This window comes from Natator depressus, chromosome 6, assembly GCF_965152275.1.
Source record: "Natator depressus isolate rNatDep1 chromosome 6, rNatDep2.hap1, whole genome shotgun sequence".
In the NCBI taxonomy this organism is placed as follows: Eukaryota; Metazoa; Chordata; order Testudines; family Cheloniidae; genus Natator; species Natator depressus.
This window is the reverse complement of record NC_134239.1, coordinates 125,237,874-125,258,229: the sequence shown is the minus strand read 5'-3', so window position 1 is coordinate 125,258,229 and position 20,356 is coordinate 125,237,874. Positions and strand designations below refer to the sequence as shown.

The 20,356-nt window shown below is 46.4% G+C and overlaps 2 protein-coding genes across 3 annotated transcripts in view; one reads left to right on the top strand and one right to left on the bottom strand.

The window, feature by feature from the left end:
- ABHD12B (abhydrolase domain containing 12B) overlaps positions 1–13,622 on the top strand; it is a 35,861-nt gene extending 22,239 nt beyond the window's left edge. Inside the window, exons 8-13 of the mRNA XM_074956699.1 lie at positions 1,909–1,949; positions 2,669–2,748; positions 4,559–4,641; positions 6,888–6,966; positions 9,699–9,823; positions 12,553–13,622. Of these exons, the coding sequence (XP_074812800.1) occupies positions 1,909–1,949; positions 2,669–2,748; positions 4,559–4,641; positions 6,888–6,966; positions 9,699–9,823; positions 12,553–12,577 (433 nt within the window). The 3' untranslated portion in view covers positions 12,578–13,622. The remainder of the gene's footprint in view (positions 1–1,908; positions 1,950–2,668; positions 2,749–4,558; positions 4,642–6,887; positions 6,967–9,698; positions 9,824–12,552) is intronic.
- Positions 12,969–20,356, bottom strand: part of PYGL (glycogen phosphorylase L) — a 35,726-nt gene continuing 28,338 nt past the window's right edge. The window contains exons 14-21 of one of the 2 annotated variants that reach the window (XM_074956543.1): positions 18,788–18,889; positions 18,553–18,700; positions 18,375–18,433; positions 17,804–17,945; positions 16,550–16,757; positions 15,815–15,949; positions 14,689–14,755; positions 12,969–13,902 (exon numbers count right to left, since the gene is read on the bottom strand). In XM_074956543.1, the coding sequence (XP_074812644.1) occupies positions 13,702–13,902; positions 14,689–14,755; positions 15,815–15,949; positions 16,550–16,757; positions 17,804–17,945; positions 18,375–18,433; positions 18,553–18,700; positions 18,788–18,889 (1,062 nt within the window). In that variant the 3' untranslated portion in view covers positions 12,969–13,701. The remainder of the gene's footprint in view (positions 13,903–14,688; positions 14,756–15,814; positions 15,950–16,549; positions 16,758–17,803; positions 17,946–18,374; positions 18,434–18,552; positions 18,701–18,787; positions 18,890–20,356) is intronic. The other variant, XM_074956542.1, reaches the window with a different exon arrangement.

Below are 20,356 nucleotides of genomic sequence, written 5' to 3'. Positions count from 1 at the left end.
TTTGCTGAGAGTGCAATCCACACCATCCTCCAGATCATTTATGAAGATATTGAACAAAACCGGCCCCAGGACCGACCCCTGGGGCACTCCACTTGACACCGGCTGCCAACTAGACATGGAGCCATTGATCACTACCCGTTGAGCCCGACAATCTAGCCAGCTTTCTACCCACCTTATAGTGCATTCATCTAGCCCATACTTCCTTAACTTGCTGACAAGAATACTGTGGGAGACCGTGTCAAAAGCTTTGCTAAAGTCAAGAAACAATACATCCACTGCTTTCCCTTCATCCACAGAACCAGTAATCTCATCATAAAAGGCGATTAGATTAGTCAGGCATGACCTTCCCTTGGTGAATCCATGCTGACTGTTCCTGATCACTTTCCTCTCATGTAAGTGCTTCAGGATTGATTCTTTGAGGACCTGCTCCATGATTTTTCCAGGGACTGAGGTGAGGCTGACTGGCCTGTAGTTCCCAGGATCCTCCTGTAATGTCCTGGCCCAGAGGACTGGAAGAATGCTAAAGTTGTGCCAACATTTTAAGGAGTAAACCGGATGATCTGGGTAACAATAGGCCTGTCAGCTTGACATCAGTCCTGGGCAAAACGTGTGGAATGGCTCATATGGGATTCTGTTAATAATGAATTAAAAGAAGGTAAAATAATTAATGCCAATCAACATGGGTTTAGGGCAAATAGATTTCTGCAAACTATTTCTCGCAACTGTAGTTGTCAAAGGTAATGATGCTGGGATACTTAGACTTTTGTGAGGCATTTGATTTGGTACCATATGACATCTTCTTTAAGAAACTAGAAAGGTACAAAATCAACATGGGCACATACAAAATGGATTAAACTGGCTAGCTGGTACATGTCAATGTAATTGCAAATGGGGAATTATTTTTGAGCGGGTATTTTTTTTTAAGTGGGATTCTGCAGAGATTGGTTCTTGGCCCTACTTATTTCTATCAATGACCTGGAAGAAAATAAAATGACAAAGCTTGCTAGTGACCCAAAGACTGGGGGAGTGGTAAATACTGAAGAGTATAGGTCACTGATACAGAACGATCGGGATCACCTGGTAAACTGGGCAGCCATAAGCAAACATGTTACAGTACAACCAAATGTGAAGTCCTACCATCTAGGAACAAAGAATGTAGGCCATAGTTATAGGCGGGGGGACTCTATCCTGGAAAGCAGAGACTCAGAAAGGCGGGGGGGAAGAAGGGTCATGGTGGATATGCAAGCTGAACATGAGCTCCCAGTACAATGCAGTGGCCAAAAATGCTAATGTATAAACAGGGGAATCTCAAATAGGAGCAGAGGTTATTTTACTTCTGTATCTGGCACTGCTGTGACCACTGCTGGAATATAGTGTCCAGCTCTGGTGTCAACAATTAAAGAAGGATGTTGAGAAACTGGAGAGTGTTCAGAGAAGAGCCACAAGAATGATTAAAGGATTGGGGAAAACCTGCCTGATAGCTATAGTCTCAAGGAGCTCAATTTATTTAACTTAACAAAGAAAAGGTCTTGATTAGTCTAAAAGTAGCTACATGGGGAACAGAAATCTGATCACAGAGGGCTCTCCAGTCGATCAGAGAGAAATTTAGACTAGAAATAAGGAGCAAATTCTTACCCTTGTTGTTAATTAACCATTGGAACAATTTACCAAGGGTTGTGATGGATTCTCCATCCCTGGAAATACTTAAGTCAAGATTGGATCTTTCTGAAAGAAATCCCATTTTAATCACTGCTGTTGGACTTGAAGCAGGAATTGGAGTCCATTGGGCTGTGTTATACAGGGGATCAAGTGAGATGAACCCAATGGTCTGTTCTGGCCTTAATTGATGCATCTCCTTTTAAAATGCACTGCCCTCATAATCACTGACTCATCGCTCCTTTCTTACAGAGTAGCAACAAATGTTGCAAGGAAACTGCTTGAAGAAAAAGGTAATTCTGAAATGTTTATAACCGGGGGTTGGCCCATCAGCTGGGTGGAGCTGAGAGGAGCAAGAGTCAGTCACAGCTCGCTGTGGCCACGGCCAAATTTAGCGCAACCTAAGGTCTTGTCTACACCACATCAGCTAGGTTCAGCTCCAAAGGGCTGTCAGCTGGGGACTGCTGAAGTGCACTGTGCTTCCGGCATTTTTGGGGTGCTGCGGGATGCAGGGTGGGTGGCCTAGGGAGCTGGCTCTGCACCTGTTGGAACTCCCCTCCATAGGAGGGGAGTTGGACAGTGCCAAGGAAGCAGACAGCAGCTGCCAAGTGCCATGCAGGGCAGACCTAGAAACTGCAGTAACTTGAAGTTGCTGTCCAGCCTCTTTAATTTGCCAAGTATCCAGCTGATTGAGCCTGATCCAGAGCTCATTGCAGTCACTGGAAAGACTCCAGCAACCTTTGGATCAGTCATTAGGCACAGTCTCGGAATAGTGGCAGAACAAGGGACTGTTTCTAATCTCCTAATTTTGCACTGTATGTGTGAGGGGGAGAGTAATACAGATGCTCAGCACATGAGAACACCTGGCTTTCATATACTGGACTTGCTAATTCATGCATGGTTTTTGGGTGGGGTGGGGGGGAACGCAGGTGAGAGGCATGGAGGCAGCAAGAAGGATGTCGAATGGTCCAAAGCCTAACTGATCATTTCGTACCTCCTTACGCTTTCCAAGGCATCCAGGTGGACTTGATCGTTCTGGAATCCTCATTCACCAACATTCGGGAGGCAGCAGCTCATATCCCCATTACCAGAGTAAGGCCATAGACTCTCTGTATCCTAGAGTAGCTGCACATGGAAAGCAAGTGCATGTTGCCAGTGAGATTTTTCTAAGTAGCCCGGCTACGTCTCCCTTGCAGGACTGGGGAGGGAGCATTATTTAGATGTCTGACACCTGGTGTAGCTCCTGGCTATCAACCAGTGTTCAGCAGTGGGAAACGCAATGGCAGTCTTATCTGGGAAGGTCCTTGGTAATAGGCTATCTCTGGGATGAAATCAATCTCTGGACACCATGAACTTGTGTGGGCTCTAAAGCTGCTGTCCTATTGGAGATGATACCGTATTCCACAGCCTCCAAACACTGTATCTCTTGGCCTGCAAATCAACAAGGGACAAAAGATTAAGAATTAGACCCTCCCCCTGCTCTGGCCCCACATGGTAAAATGCCTGGAGTGGTGTAAAGGGGCTGGGGAGGCATTCACATGATGCAGTGACCATGGAAGAAAGCCCATAAGGCTGCCTTGCGAGCCCTGGCCTAGGGTGCATGCTGGGCGTGGGGGCATGTTGGTGGGTGGAGCATGTCAGGGGTAGGACTACAATCCACAGTGCTGCAGAGATTCTCGGCAGTGCTGGGGCCTGTAGGGCAACCTGGGGAGGCTGCTGTAACCGAGATGGGCTCCCAGAGCCGTCCAAGTTATCTGGTGTCCTCTCCAGTTACCAGAGCTGCCTGGGATTAGAGTGCAGAGGTGGGTCAGTCTTTAAGGAACTCCTCCCCTTCCTGGGCTGCAAGCTCACCCCAGAATGCAAGCCAGCCTCACTCTTGGTACACATGACACAGTAACCCCACTTCCAGGCCTTTGGTGCCGCTCAGGGAGGCGGACACTAATTTGTGTCTTTCTGGTCCTGAACAGTTGTCTTATAAACGTTCTCCATGCAGGTAAGGGAGGGGGAGTTAATCAAAGCTGGTGATAATGCATGTGAAGGGGGGGACCTTCGAATGGTCAGGCTGCTTTACACAGTCTGTCGATGGAAATTCTGCCTTTCCTTAGCGTGAAGGATTGCATCTCAGTGGAACAGGCACAAGTTGACCTGGGTTCTGGTCCCACTGCCATGCTGTGTAACTACCGGCAAATCACTTAATCTGTGCCTGGCCGTAACATGGCAATAACACATTCCTAACTTTGGGAAGTGCTCTGAGATGTGTCAAACCCCTGCATGCTGCCCTAGAACTTCAGCTCTGCACAGGATTTATACTAATCCTGGATGATTTCTTAGCCTTAATTGTTCTGTGTGTACAGCACCTGGCACAATTGGGTCCCGCTAGAATCTCATTTACTGTTAATGAATTAGTGTGATTTGGGAGGGGTAAATGTTGTTGTCATTTGGTCAAGAGATCTACAGCACCGGGATACACCATGCCTGGCCTCCTGTTTTAGGCGTAACTTGGAACGGAGATGTTCTGTTCCCAGAGAGTGGGCTTTAAAACCAGTGACCTTCTCAGTTGTGGTGGGGAGGGGGAAGCCCTTGTTGACAGAGCTGTCATGAGTGCTGAAGAAACAGCACATGTCAAATGCTGGTCAGTGCTACATAGCGATGGCAGGGTAAATACTTGGGTGAGTTTGTTCATGTTCAGTTTTACTCTAATGAAAAAGCTGTATGTATGTGAAGTATGGACCCATCCCTTGGGTGGGACTATGCAGGGGGACAAACTGAATGCCCTGCAAAACTAGACAGTTAAGAGGTACAACAGGGTCCCTAATGTTAGAACGTAAGAACGGCCATACGGGTCAGACCAAAGGTCCATCTAGCCCAGTATTGCATTGAATTCTCCCTCTTTCTTTAATAGATCTACCGTAAATTCCCAGGATTTGAGTACTTAATCCTTGACTCAATGGCGTTGGGTGACATATTTTTCCGTAATGATGAGAAGTGAGTAACGTTTCTGGACCTACTGTTCTGCTTGAAGCATGAATACTTGTCATCTTGCTGGACTGGCTAGCTGCTATGAACAAAGTCCTGTTTCTGGTTACATTACAACCCATCTTCTGTACAGTGGAGGAATCGCTGAGACTGGCGGCACTGAGAGGCTCAGCCTCTTGGAAGCTAGATTTTTCATACAACACTCTCTTTTCCCATCAAAATTAGCCCATGTCAGTAACTAGCTTTCTGAGAGACTTCTGCCCCCTAAAACGTGTGCTTTTGTCACCTACAAAATGACTGCAGATGTTACTGTTTAGACAAGTTCAGTCCTATTGTCCCTCATCTGAGTTTGCCCCTCTCTCTCTCTCTCTCTCTCTCTGCCCAAACAGCAGGGCGGCAGATAGCGCGGGGTGGGTGTAAGACAGGTAGGCCTTCTGTTGCTTTGCTGTATTACTCAGCTGTACGCAGAAGAGGCTCTGTTCTTTCACGCTCCGACAATGGCTGCAGTAGGAAGTGAGACCAGGAGGGCAGTTCTCTTCCACCCTCTCTAGCTATTTACCATTTCCCTGCTGTTCCTCCCTTGCTGTCTCTCTCCTTACGTCTTTGGTTTGGGGCCGCTGGCAATAGCAGGACACACCCTCTTTTACAAAACATTCTGTGGCCTTGGTGCAACTCACCTTTGCCACCTTCTGCCTGCAACTCACTCTGAGATCTGGCTCTCTGCAGTCATGCCCCACCTGATGCTAGAGCCTTCTCTGCAGCCAGGAGCCACCTTCCTTTGTCTCTCTCCCTCTGACTTAAATGTATCTCCTCTCCCTTGCCTTCTTTCTGCTGCGGCTTAACTCATGAGTATTGCATAGAGGAACCCTAACTTGTTTAGGGATATAGTGCACATAAAATAAGGCACCGGGGCTTTGTTCTGCAGTTGCATGCCCCTGAGAGTCATCCCCTTGCCCTGGAATCTCCATTCTCACTACAAAAATTGTCCAGCTCTCCTGCATGTAAAGGAAATCTCGAAAATATAAATAGGGAGACAACACTGCCTTGGTTGACATTAAGGCCTTGTCTACACCCCCACTTGCCACAAACTAAGCGTGGATGTAAAACACACACACCGTTCCCTGGTGTGCTTTGAAGCAGGCGTAGCTGCTGGGTAGTAGGCAGCCTGAAGCCTTAGCTTAGAGCATCGTCCCTGTTCACCTGTGTGTGCATTCTGAAACCTGACGTACTTCAAATGGATGGTCCCACTAGTAGCGATGGTCAGTCAAAGCACTTACCCTCCAATTGAAAACTGATTTCCCCTGAGCCAGAAACAACTGTTTGTCATGTGGGCACATGCCCTGAACTTATGTTACACTTGGAATAGAAATCTTTAAAGCAGAAGCTTTTGTGAGAAACTCCAATCTATGGGAGTTGGGCACGATTCACAAATGAGACAAACGGAGCCACAGGTGTGTCGAAAGCCTTGCGCGTTCAGAGATTCTCCGCTCAAGTGTTTGGGTGAGTAGGGAAGCTACAAGCATGACATCTGTCCCAGTCAAGCAGAATAAACCAATTTAGGCCAGGCATATTTTCAGCCTTGCTTCCATAGCCAAGTGTTTGGTGGAGACAGAGGACTGATCTACTGAGAAATATTTCACACTAGGACTAGTGACTATATTAAGGCTTTCTTCCTACCATGGAGTCCCTGTCATATGTACGCTACAAAGCATGAACTGGCCATCTCGAGACTGGCACACCCTACACATCATAGGGGGAGCTCACCTATCCAGCCCCTGGACGTCCACTATCTTGAGAAGAGGTAGGAACTCACTCCTCCACCAAACTGCTGCAGAGCTGTCACTTTGACTTTTGCTGCAAGCAGCATCACCAGTGATTTGAGTGTAAAGTCCATTATTCCAAGTGATTACAAAGAGGGGATAGTATTTAGGACTTCTAGTCTTCAGCATTTGTCTAATGTGTGTAGGGGGGAGGGTATTTCTGGCATCTGCAGTGTCCTGAAATTCAGATGTTTCTATGCTCTTTGTGCACATAATGTTCTGCTCCTGTCTGCCTTTAAAAACTCAGTGCTCTCTCCTCTTAAATCTTAAAGGTACAAACTGTAGCTAAACAGCATAGCACTTTGGGCTGGGAGAGACCCCTCAAACCAATATTACTAACAAAACTTTGATCCTAACACTGGCCCTTGTTAGTAAGCACTAGGTTAAATAACCAGAAGCTGTGTTTCTTTAACAGGCTCTATTTTTTCCCCTTAGTGTTAAAGTGCTGTCCAGTCCCCTTTTGATTTTGCATTCAGAAGATGACCCTGTCTTGCCCATGCACCTGGGTAGAAAGGTAACTTTTCTCATGATTAAAGCCAACTCTACCTCTCTATGCTGTTAGGTTATTGGGGAAAGGTGAGGCCAAAGGAAGTCTGAGACCGTTCTGTTTTACAAACGGGCCCTGTTACCAGCAGTGGCATCATGTATAATTGTAGATTCCTTTGTATGCCGCTCACTGAGAAGAATCTACATTGACTTTGTATGTGCTGTGTTTAACACCATGCATAAAAATTCCATGCAACACAGAGGTTTTTATGTGGGGGGGCGGGAAGGGGGTGGGGAGTGCAGCCCTTTCAGCACAACAGAGCAGTATCTCCCATGGGTGTAAGTAGTGTTCCCATAGATTTTTTTTCCCACCCATGTGCAGAATGAATTTTGTTATGTGCACCAAAAAGACACATCGCCTTCATACTGGAGCACATAAAACTCATGTGGTGGGGCCAAGGGGTTTAGAGTGTGGGAGGGCTCTGTCTGGGGGGGGTGGGGCTGGGGATGAGGGGCTCAGGGCTGGGTTCAGGGGTTGTGGGCTGGAGATGAGGGGCTCAGGGTTGGGTGCAGGGGTGAGGGCTCCAGCTGGGGATGCAGGCTCTGGGGTGGGGCTAGGGATGAGGGGGTGCTCAGGGGCTACAGTGGGGAAGAGACTACTTCCCCTCCCAGCTCTCTCTCCTTGCAGCAGCACCTGGGCCAGGGAGGCACCTATGGGGCTGCAGGAGGGGTGCCCCTCCCCGAGCCCCCATGGCTGGGGGAGGGGCACCCCTCCTGCAGCAGGTCCCTGGGCAGGTTCCCTGAGCGCCTGCGTGGTGCTAAGTAGGCCGCAGGGTGACCACGCAGCTTGCAGGGAACTTGAGTAAGTGCCTTGTGTGTATGAACTGCTACCAGCCCCCACTGCTAGGCTATAGCCACCACTTCCCCTTCAACATCCCTTAATTCCCCTCATGACGAGTACCCTGGAGGCAGGTCTTGCTGCTTCCCTGTACTACTGAACATTCCCATTATCCAGCTGACTCCAGCCTAGAAACAACTGCCATGGCCTGAACAGTTGTGCCTAGACCTGGACCCTTAGGCAGGCAGACTAGTTCAGAGAGATCCTGCCTCGGAGTGAGCGTGTCAGCTCTAGGATCGAGTCATAAGGCAGGGCTGGAGCACTGTTAACCAGACTCCGTGTAAAGAAGGGCATCCAGGCTGCCGCAGCAGTGAGTAACTGTCTGGGCCTTTCTCTTGTCTCTACTGTGAGTTCTGAAAGACCTTTCATTGATTTCATGGCTATAGAGGAACCTTTTGATCTACTTGGTTTGTCTTTAAGCTTGATATTCACCCCGATAGAATGTTAAGGTGCTAGTCTTCATGGAGGTGGGTGCGTTTTTTCTTGAAGTACCTTGCAGAAAGGAACCCGATTGTTGCACGATGGTTGGGAAAATGGAAAGGAATACTAGTAGGGCTAGCAACGGCAGTGAACGCCAGTGATTTAACTCCAAACAAATTAACTGATTACTTGCAGTTTTAATTGTACTGTTAACTTTAAATTTATATTTTGGATGTGTTTCTACACTTTCAAATACATGGATTTCAGTTACAACACACTAGGACGTGTACAGGTCTCACTTCATATTTTTAATTGCAAATATTTGTACTGTGAAAAATAGTATTTTTCAATTCACCTCACACAAGTGCTATAGTGCAATTTTTATTGTGAAAGTGCAATTTATGCATGGCTTTTTCTTTTTACACAACTGCACTCAAAACAATGCAAAACTTTAGAGCCTACAAGTCCACTCAGTCCTGCTTCAGCCAATTGCTAAGACAGACAAGTTTGTTTACGTTTATGGGAGACACTGCTAACTTATTTACAATATCACCTGAAAGCGAGAAGCAGCATTCACATGGCATTGTAGTACTCGGGTTGCAAGATACTTGGGCCTCTTCATGCTGCAGCTACCATTCCGGAGGATGTACGTCTCTGCTGAGTTAAATTGGTATTCTATTTAACAGTGCAATTAATAGCAACTACTTTTAATCTTGATTAATTGCCATTCTTAATTGTCTGACAGCCTTAGTCTAAAGCAATCAAGTTCATGAACTTAAGCCTGATGTGACAGCAGTGTTCAAAAAGCCAGCATGCCAAGTGTTCTGTGAGCTGAGTAATCACTGCTGCAGTACATGGAAGTGTATGAATTGATTGATTCAATGGGAAGGAATTATGGCGTGCCTATCAAAGGAATCGCCCTGATATTCCAGCTCAATGACCATATCCAAACCTTTGTAGGTCAAGTAAAACTAACAAGGCTTCTGCATGCTAAAGAATTCTTGTTGGGGCCTTCAGTGCTGTTTTCCCCTTAATATTAGCTACTTTTGGGGAGAAGTGAGTGTACCTCTATGTGCATGAAACTGGATCAGCAGTGGGCTAGGTGGTGGTTAAGGAAGAGAAGCAGGTCTAGTGGATAAAGCACTGGATTTTCAAGTGACCTAGCCTCAATGCCCAAGGTCAGGCGGTGGTGGTCTTGGGTAAGTGACCTGCCTGATCCCATCCTTCTGCCCCATCAGAGAGATGGGGTTAACAGCACTGCCCTAGGCTACAGGGGCATTAATGAAGCCATTAAGTGCTCATACTGTGGTGAAGAGGGCCATGTAAACTACCTACAGAGAGAAGCCATTAGAATTCACTTAACTGTACTCTAAAAGTCTAAATGACATGTAGAAGATTCTCTCTCTCTCTCTCTTCTCCTCCCCCCACCCCCACCATCCTAGCTTGTTGAGATTGCTCTCCACTCCTATGAGAACAAAGACAAGGTCAAGTTTGTTGCCTTTCCAGAGAAGCTGGGCTTAGCCCATGAAAACATCTGTTCGGATCCAGAACTGCCACACATTGTGAAGTAAGTAATGCCAGCAGGTGACTCTGCTGTCAAATTAGCTTGTTTATAAAGTAGCTTGTTCTGTGGGGTGGGTAAGGGCAAGTGTCCCTCTCAGCTGAAAAGCCTGCCCAGGTCTGTACCCAACTAGTTAGCAGCTGCTGTCTAGCTGTGGACGTAGAAGGGGGTTTGCAACTGGCACCCTTAACAGGTGAGCAAAGCAGTGACTCGGCCAGGGCTTTGACCTTAGCCCTAGAGCTGGATAGGCTAGTTCACAGGGCTGTGCGATTAACTTCCTATTCAGCCACAGAGCTAGTCTCCAAGCACTAGTTCAACTGATGGGGACTTGGACATCTGCATGAGTGACTATTGGGAAGCAAGAGTCTGTAGCACCTGCTAGCAGCTCTGCCTGCCATGGTAACTCAAACTCTTCCCAGCCTTAGCAGCATCAATTCTTGTTGCTGAGGGGGAAGCATGGGGCAATTCAGGAGGAGACTGGTGGTCTGTTCCAAGCTCTGGGAGGTGGGCTGCTGCTTGCAAGATACTTTTACCCTTTGCTTCTGTTTTTTTTTAACAAGTGGGGATAATGCTGCTACCTCTTCCCCAGTCAAATCTATCGTAAAAGATGCTCTGAAAATTTACCCTTGGTCAAGGGCTTATGCTAGTCAAGGGGCCTGTTGCTTTTCCTCACCCTCAGTATAGATCCTGGTCACTCTGCTGGGAAGAGTCCTCTGGCTTCCCTGGGAAAGCACAGCAATCATTCTTCCCTGTGACATACAACTGTGCTATTGGTCAGCTAAACTAGTCTATTCTTACTATATACCCCTTATCCTTCTCATTGCTGTGTTAACATGAGCTGCTCTTTGCATCTGTCCATATTTCACTTACTACTTTATGGGGCAATTCTGCACAATGTAGAATTTGCACAGCAATTAAGTTGTGTGCACACAATCCCAGTAGGGAGCTGAGGGCTACCACTAGGGGCTGCTGGACCTGGCAGAGTCCATCTTGCAAATACGGTAACTCCTCACTTAACGTTGTGCAGGTTAGTGTTGTTTCATAGCTGATTGTTTAGGGAACGTGCTCATTTAAAGTTACACAGTGCTCCCTTATGTTTGGCATCTGCCTGCTTTGTCCACTGGATTAGATAGGGTGACCAGTGGGAGGGGGGTGGGGTGTAAAAGGAACCTATATAGGACACCCCAAAATTGGGACATCTGGTCACCCTAGGATTAGAACCAATCCCCCAACTTCCCTGTAAGCCAAGGTATGTGGCTCAGCAGCTGCCCAGTAGCAGTTCTGCTGTGCTGCTCCTGCCCTGCCCTCTCCTGGGAGCTTCCTGCAGGGGAGAGGGGGGCTGATATCAAGATGTCCCCCCTGCTCTATACCCTCTCTCCACAAAGCAGAGGAGGGGACAGGGCAGCTTGCTGGAAGCTGTTGCTTCCTGTCTGAGCTGCTTAAAGGGGCAATGCCTGCCTGCCTGCCTCATGCATACACCCTTGCAGCACTTTAGAAAGTTGGCACCTTTAGCTGTGTGTGCGCTGTCAGGAGGAGGGAGTAGTGTGCTCCAGCAGGATAGTGGGGGCTCATCATGTTCAGTTTTTGCAGGGAAGTGTTTGCAGATATTGCCCTGTATCTATTGTTTCCTCTGTGCTGCCTTGTAGAGTGTGAGGCAATGTTAAGTGTATTAACCCTTGAGGGCTCAGCCAAGTGCTAGTTCATCATTTAGCAGCAAGACATTCCCTAGGAAATATCCCACCCTCTGACTCCTCCACCTCAACCAAGCTTCACATCATTCATTGCTGTGTATAAACAGTTTACAATTGTTTAAAACTTAGTGTAGATTTGTCTTGTCTGGTGAAAGTTTGTCTGGAACCTAACCCCCCCCCCAAATTTACATTAATTCTTATGGGGAAATTGGATTTGCTTTATTTCACATATGTTCCTGAAAAATGCATCTTAACTATGTTAAGTGAGTCACCACACACACACTTCCTTCTACAGTATGTTCTGGGCATCCATAGTTCTCCACCTGCCCTGAAGGAAGGAGGGGGGTGTGCAGGAAACTCCTAATCAGCTTGGGACCCAGCATCAGGCTGTTTCTCCCTCTGCCAGGGGGGAGGGCAGGCAGAACTGGGTTGTCAGAGGTGGTTTTTTAATCTCTACTCCTGTATTGTTAAACATACTTGCTGACTGGTATTTTGAAAAACTACCAAAATTGAAATGCATGATTATATAGTCTTATGTTGACAATGTGCAGAATTTCCCTAGGAGTATTTTAGAGTGCAGTATCTGTGTTCACATAGGTACATGTTGAAGTAAGTATTGGTGTTTAACATTCAGTTTTAAAGCTTCAGCTGGAAGACCTACTCTGAAAATGCAATGAATCTACTTTCTCCCCTGTATCCTGCATCTGAGATCTCTGGGGGCTGTGTGTACAAGTGTGGGAATCCCTAGTATAGTGAGTACCTAGCTCTTGCAACACTTTATCAGGAGCCCTCAGCCCTTCATAGGTTATTACAGAGGCACTGGCTGCTGCTTCCTTTTGAGGGTCAATTCAATAGTTACTGGAGTACTCAGCCCAGCATCTAATGATCACAGTCCTTAAGAGGCCTGCAGAACAAGACCCTGTGGTATACTAATACAGGACAAGTTTATCTGGTCTTTAACTTACCTTCTTTCAGGGGAAGATACATATTAAACATTTAGCCAGTAGAATGGGATAGTTTAATGTTACACTTGTTTTGTTGCAGAGACTTCCTGAAGAACATCAAGTGATACCAGCTACTGCAATGTATGTGAGTCACCATGGGCACACTTGCAGCTGCAGCCACATTGTGGCAGAGACTTTCAACAAAACTACACTAGAAAGTTGATTTGATTTTAATCAGCAAATGGACTCTCTACATTTGTGTAGACAGACCTGCTACTGGCAAAATAGCTTCCCCCTGCCCTAAGCTGTACCCAGGTAGGACAAAGAGTTTACACAACTTAAGAGCTTAAAACTAAGGGCTGCACTAAATGTAAGCAGTTTTTGAAGTGATAAGCCCCTTTATGGCTATTTTTACAGACATCACATCTGTGAAACTCCAAATTGTGTAGTCAAGTTACTAGTCAGCACAGAATTGGACTTTATCTTAACACCTTAGTAGGAACAGGGTGCTTAATATCTGGAGTATGACTATGGGGTAGGGATGAGGCCAGTGTTCATAGAGGGCTGTCCAGTGGCAGGCTGGAAAGGATCTGAGTGTTTGTATTAAGGTGGGGAGGTAATTATCCTGCTCTTAATACTCCTGCTGAGGCTGCCTCAGTGCTAAGTCCAGTTCTTTAGGAAATTAGAACCCATGGGAGAACAGAAAGTGATCAAAGGTTAGAACTGTGCATGCTCAGTCTTGAGGAAAGGTAGCAGTTAAGGGCAGTGTTCTGTGCCCCCTGCAGTTACAACACTTAGTAATAGGCTTTGTTTCAGTAGAAGGAAAAACTGACCAAAACCTCCCTTGCTGTAAACTATCACCCTTGCTCCTGAGGAAGCCTATTACTACTTGTGTCTAGTTAGGCCTAGTTTCCTTCCTTCCTCCCCCTACTTCCCTTGTGACATTTTATGTAACATCTGCCTTGAGGACAGGTACAGTAAAATCACCAGGCTGAGTCTACACAAGCAATCCCAGGTTCTGACTTTAGGCTTAAGTAAACCACAGTGAGTGCAGTGGATATTTCAATTGGCACTTTTATTCCAGCCCTGAAAGCAAGCAGTTGTATTTGAACATTCCTAACACCTTGACTCAGAAACCTGAAAGACAATAAAAAGATATCCACTAAACCATTATGGGAATGTATGTATGTAACAATGCTTACACCACATCCTTACTAGAGACAGCTTGCACAGCAGAGTCTTCTCAGAACTACATTTTCAGCTTTTCAGTTGTACAACTGGAATTCTTGTCATCAGCCACATCCCTTGGTTCATTAGGTGGAGGAATCTTTGTGTCAGAAGGCTCCACATTCCAGATATCCCGGGCATATTCCTTAATGGTCCTGTCACTGGAGAACTTCCCAGAGGCAGCTATGTTTCTAATAACTAGTTTGGTCCACTCCTTAGCGTTCTGTGGATAGACCAGATCACATCACATGAATGCTGATAGTCCTTGCAGGAATTGTATCTGTTCTACCAAGTGCCTGAAAGGACTGGTAAACTCCTATCTAGGACTATGGTTAGACACCAGCCTTGAAGGGAACAGCAGCATTACTATAGTACCCAACAGGGAAAGTGTCTAAAGTTTGAGTAAGGGCAATTTTAGAAAAACTTGTGCTGTGCCAACCAAACCTCTCCAAGTTGCTGGCCTACATGATCCTCTTCCAGTGAAGACATGCCTGAAGGTCACTTTCATATTTAAGTATTTGGACACAAAGCTTTGCACACTGCTCAGGATCAGCTGCTCTGCTTGAGCGCATAGTGAACAATGCCAGCTTTCTGAAGAGCCAATTGGCTCAAATACATTTTTGCTAATGGAGATCTTAGTGAGCAATTTGCAGAGCAGGGCCCCCAAGCAGGCTATAGCCTCCAGCAGATTGCAAGTTTCTTGCTCCCTCAGCCACCCAACTGATGGGAGACAGGCAGAAGTCAGGTCACTATCCTCAGTTAAGCTCTAAAAAAATCAGCGCTCAATCTGCCATTATATTCAATAACTGGTAAGTCTCTACAGATAGATGCAGTGGGCTAGATCTACCTCACCCAAACCAGTAGATACAGTGGGTTATAGCAGGGGATTTACCAGATTAACCCAATATGCCCTGGAACAAGTTAAGAGCAGCTTTCAAGATGTTCTAACTTGCAGTAGGGATCCAACCCCATTCCAGCCCACCCTGGATTGTTCCTGTCCCATTCTTACCATATACAGCTGGCTGACTTTGTCTTGGCATTTGACATATGCCTCATAATCTGCAAATACTTTAAACCTATTAGAGCAAAGAAAAAAGTGCAAGTCACTCACCCTGCTCCTACAGACATTTTAAATACCTGGGTGACAGCTAACTAATAAATAAAAAACTAATGCTCAGTGATCTGCCCTCTTTAGAGCTGAGAATTGACACAAACGGGGAAATACTTCACAAAACATGTATTCCTGACCTGTTTGAAAGTCTTCAACTTGTTTGCCTAGAACTAACCCCCATCCTGGCCTGTATCGAGTTGTCAATGGAAAGAGGGATAGTACAGACCAACTGAGACAATGGTACACCAGACATTCAAGGAAGACGAGATGTCATGGGAGCTAACATTATGTACTCCCATAGTGCCTACAATTTCAAAGTAGCTGCCCACATAATAGGTACAACATTCTCTGTCACAGAGAGCTTTTAGTCCAAGCACTGCAAGAGACAAAACACCCTCCTCCTGGCCTGAAATAGGGAAAGAGCAGCAAGTGACATCCTGGTTACTGTTCATATTCTAGGAGAAATACAGGCTGTACCATTCAAAAAGGCTATTTAAGAAACCTCACAGCACAGGAACATCATCTGCATACACTTGTGACAAAGGCTTGTGCCCAAATATATCAGTTTTATGTTCCCAATAGGAATATAAAAAAAACTGCTAAAAATCAATTCTATATCAGTTCTAAAATGTTAGAATTGGAGAGAGAGCCTTTCACCCCCAAAGGATCCTAAATTGCTTTTTCATCAGTATAGCACTCTGAAATACAGTCACCTCGGGGGGAGAGCGTGACAGTAAGGAAGATAAGTGGCAGCCAGTACATTGCAAATCTGTGCTCCAAAGAGTTTTGGCTAAATATACTGCAGCAAACTGATAAGTGCCATGGACTGAATGGAGGAGACTGGACTTCAGTTCCTCAAGCCACATCAAAAAACACCTTCCCTGCCCCCCCCCCCCCCCCCTTTGGAAGGATGAAGACCTAAATGGACCCTGCTGGGGTCTCTACTTGGTGCCAGGGAACACAGGTATTTTGAACTGAATGCTGATACCACTAAGCCATCTCCTGCCTCAGAGGTGGTTCCTACCTGTCATGGTGGAACAGCATGTTGGTCACTTCATTGAAAAGGTCAGGTTGCATTGGAGAGAAGAAGCCACTCTTGATCTGATCAATGGCCTGCTTCAATTCAGGAAGCTTGTCATAGTATTCCTGAGCATTGTACCTGAGGTGCAGAGGGGGAAGATGTTTAACAAGCCATTTTAAACATCTATTTGTTCTAACAATTTAACAGTGATGAATCCTGAAGCTAATTTCACCTACTGCCACAGTTAATTCACTAGTCCGGTGCTCTGGTGCCCTCTACTGCTGTAGTCCTTCTGATGCCACAGCCCTTTAAGGGCAGCTCTTTCCACCTGCATGGTATTCAGAAGTTGCACCACTTCCTAATGGCTTTGTTCCTTGCCAAGGTAAACCCATGCCTATGCAGCCTCCAAGGCTGGATTACAGCAATGCCCCTTCTTTGAGCAAAGCTACCCTCCAAGGCTGGGCTTGCAAGCCAAGCAGCAATCTGAATGCACAAAGGCTGAAGTTCAGAGTGATTGTAGTCATGTTGGATCAGGATATGACACACACAAGGTGGGTGAGGTAATACCTATTATTGGATCAACTGCTGCTGATGAGAGAGACAAGTTTTGGAGCTGTTGGCCAGCAGTGTGATTCAAAGCTTCATTGGTATAAAGGCCCAGCCCAGGGGACTGGCTTGTTTTTTTTCCCCCCCCTCCCTCAAAGCTCTCCTTCATGTAATGCTATACAAGAACCTCACCCTTTCTTGTCCAGCTCTGCAACATCCTGGATCCTCATGCCAAAGATGAACAAGTTCTCTTCTCCAGCCTCCTCTGCCATTTCAACATTTGCTCCATCCATGGTCCCAATGGTCAGGGCTCCATTCAGCATGAATTTCATGTTTCCTGTACCAGATGCTTCAGTGCCTGCTGTGGAAATCTGTTCAGACAGGTCGGTCGCTGGAATCACTGCCAATAAAATTCATTAAGAGGTTCATAATTACTGGCTTCGTTCCTAATTCCAGGAGAGTCAATTTAAAGTCTAAACAGGAATCCATCCTTGGCATCACTGCCCAGTTTAAGAGCAGCATCCATTAGCATCCTCGGATTGGTGTTGTGTTGGCTCCTAGTTCTAGGGATTTATACTGATTGAAAAGTTGGCTGCAGATTGGGACCTGGCTTTAAAAAGACACTGGCAGGACATACCAGCCTGTTGCAGCTTCCTAATCGACATGGACACTTTTTAAATCCATCCTTCAGAATACATGTTTTCAAACTTAGGCTCCTGATCCTACAACTGGCTCTGTGTAGATAGAACGCTGAATCCATACAGAGGTCTGCATAGATCCTCTTGCAGGATCAGGGCCTTAGAATTCTGGCCATAGCTTCATTCCTAAATCATCATAAAAAAACAACTTATACCAGGTAAGATTGCACACTGCTTGGAGAACTCTAGATCAGAGACCATTCTCCTCTGCAGTTCTTAGGCAGTGTTTGTGTTTAGGAGACTTATTCTTGCTGTTTGAATTGCTGGTTTATTTTACCACCACAGTGTGCACAGAGAAGGAATTTTCAAGACAACCCAACTCTAGAAGATCCAACTCTCTCTCAAGAGCTCTTGCAGTGTTGACACAGCTATGAGAGACAAACTACAGTTGTAAGCTCCACAGGAGAACCTTGTTTTGTTTTAAAGCACGCACGCACCTGCACACGCACAGAAAAAGCGGTGAAGTAGTAGCTTGTCAATCCAGGTAACAAAGTGGAAGAACATACCCACACTCTCGCTCACTCTGAAAGGGAAACTGCTGTTAACCCTTCCAGCTGTGCTTCGGCTCGTGGGTCTACATATAAGCAGCAGAGTGTACAAGCTCTAGGTAGGGAAGAAAAATCTTAACTCTGCACCCAATTAGACAGGCTGATCTAAAATTACTTGGCAGCTTTATTGTAATGGCAGTTACGTCCTCCTCCAAACCATACTGCGCGTGCAGCCTCTCCCACGGCCCTGAGCACTTTACCTTTTTCAGCCAGGGACACTCGGTAGTTCTCCAGAAAGATGACTTTCAACTTGTTTCCAACCACAGGGTCATTGTTCACCACATGACCCACAGCTGTAATGAGTTTGATGATCATTTTAGCCATGTGGTATCCGGGAGCAGCCTAGAAAAGAGCCACAGGCTGAAGACTAGCAAGGCTGTTAATAATTGTACACCCACATTCTTTGACTGCCATTTTGCTCACACAGCTAGTTTGTTGGAACACCCTTGTTACCTTGTCTTTTTCCCCTCCATACCCCAGCCCGCTTGTTTCTTGCGTCCACCAGTTATCTTGTCATTTTGACTGTAAACTCTCTGGGGCAGGAACTGTCAATTATTCTAGGTTTGTGCTTTGCCAAGTTCAGTGGGTCGCTGACTTGGCTGAAACCTTTCAGATGCTACCATAAGAAGTAGATTTTTCCAAAGGTGAAAATCCCATTAAAAGGGAGTGGGACTTTTATGCTCCTAAATCCCTTAAGTGCTTTTGAAAGTCTCCCCCATGAAGTGTCAAACCACCCCCCCTCTTACACAAAGCCCAGTGGGATTAACTTACTTTGCCTCCAATAACAACTGTCCTAGGCACAAATGGCTTCATAGGATCTCTCTTTATGCCTAAAAGGAAATGTGAAATTACCTAACGTTTTCAGAACAGGTGTTGCAGACTTTCAGTACCTATCCGCGCTTGCCCGGGTCAGATTCTCCCCTTCAGAAAGACCAGGTGAGTGACTTACGGTTGTACAGGGTGATAACGTGCAGGCAGTTCATGAGCTGACGCTTGTATTCATGGATTCTCTTCACATGCACATCGAACATGGAGGAAGGGTTAATCTTCACTTTGTATTCCTTCTCCAAGAACTGGGCAAACTTGACTTTATTCTCCTGCGGAGCAGTTAAAAAAGGGCATTATTGCACACAACGGAGTTCACACCATCCCATGGCTTGTCCAGAGATTCCCTAATCCCTTACCTGTTTCACTTTGGAAACCTCCCGAATGAAGATATCGTCATTAACAAACTTATGCAGCTTTATCAGCTGACTTAGATCTTTCACATAGTCCTCTCCTATTTTCTGTAATAAGAATAAAATTAAGTAATTCAATACGTTCATCTCTAGAGTTACTGAATAGCCTTTTTACACAGATGGTGCAAATTTAGCTCAGTCCAGGCAGACGGATACAGAACCCAGGGTGTTCTAACTTCAGGAGAGATCAATATTTTCTATAGACAGCACTTTTGTTCAAGAAATTTTAACTCAACAGGCTGAAAACTAAAATGACAAACAATGTTTGGAAAAGGTTGGCCAGTTTTAAATTGAAAGAGTTAGAGGTCAGAGGTCCAAAGTCAAGCCCCCCGCAATCCCTCTCCCACAGAGAGTTTCAGAACACATTTGCCAACTTGGCTTCTCTAGTCACGTGGTCAAGAGCCTAGGATCTGGGCTTGAGTGGCTTGGGATTTTGGACTCTCCTAACTAGGGTTTATTCCAATAGGTCCCTGCTCTTAAGAGGTCCCTCCAAATGGGAGTTAAAAGGCAGACCCTCAGACATTTTTGAATGCTGGGCTTGTCAACCTGTAGCAGTATTTTGAAAGGCACAGCTATTTCCCTTTGGGGAAAGTGTACCGGGGCCCAAGTCCTGTGCATGCCCTTGTACCACCTACAAAGAGAAAAGGAGTAAGAAACTCAAGGTGGTTTTCAATTCTCCAAAGCTCAAAAATAATAAAAAAAATATCTTAAGGAGTCTTTTAAAAAACACTTTCACTGCTCCCTCTGGCTGCAGCATTAGTGAACAAGGTGGGAGCACCCTGCACTCACTCACTCTCTGGCTCACGGGGACGCTACTGTACAGGGCAGAGTGGGGGCAGGAATACTCTCAAAGAGAGACACAGGAAGTCCCTTGATAGCTTCTCATGAGATGGGGGACCAGTATTTTAAGCAGGCTTTTGAAGGCAGTCTGGGCAGTTTTCCCAGCCAGGAACACAGAGATATTCCAGGCCGGGAGAAAACAGTCTGAATAAAGCAGTTTCCAATACAAATTCTCTCCCCCCAAATGCCAGCCTTGAAAGAGACCCTCAGCCTCTGCTTCACTGTCTGGGGCTGGAAGATGAGGGGGGACAGGGTGTCCAGCGGGTGGAACTGGAGGGGAGCTGCTGCTTTTTCCTTTATTTCCAGCCATAGGCACCGACTCCGTGGGTGCTGCGGGGCTGGAGCACTCACGGGGAAAAATTAGCAGGTGCTCCGCCCCCACCGGCAGCCAAGCTCCCCCCGCCCCCACCTGGCCTCCTCCTCCCCTGAGCATGCCATGTACCCACTCCTCCCCCTCCCAGCACTTCCCGCCCCCTAACAGATGTTTGGCGGCGCTTAGGACTTTCCGGGACGGAGGGGGAGGAGGCGGTAAAGAGGCGGGGCAGGGGCTTGGGGGTGGAATTGGGGCAGGGCAAGGGTGGTCCGGGGGCAGGATGGAGGAGAGGGGGTCGAGCACCCACAGGGCAGAGGGGAAGTCAGTGCCTATGTTTCCAGCTCTTGGATCTAGTGCTGCCC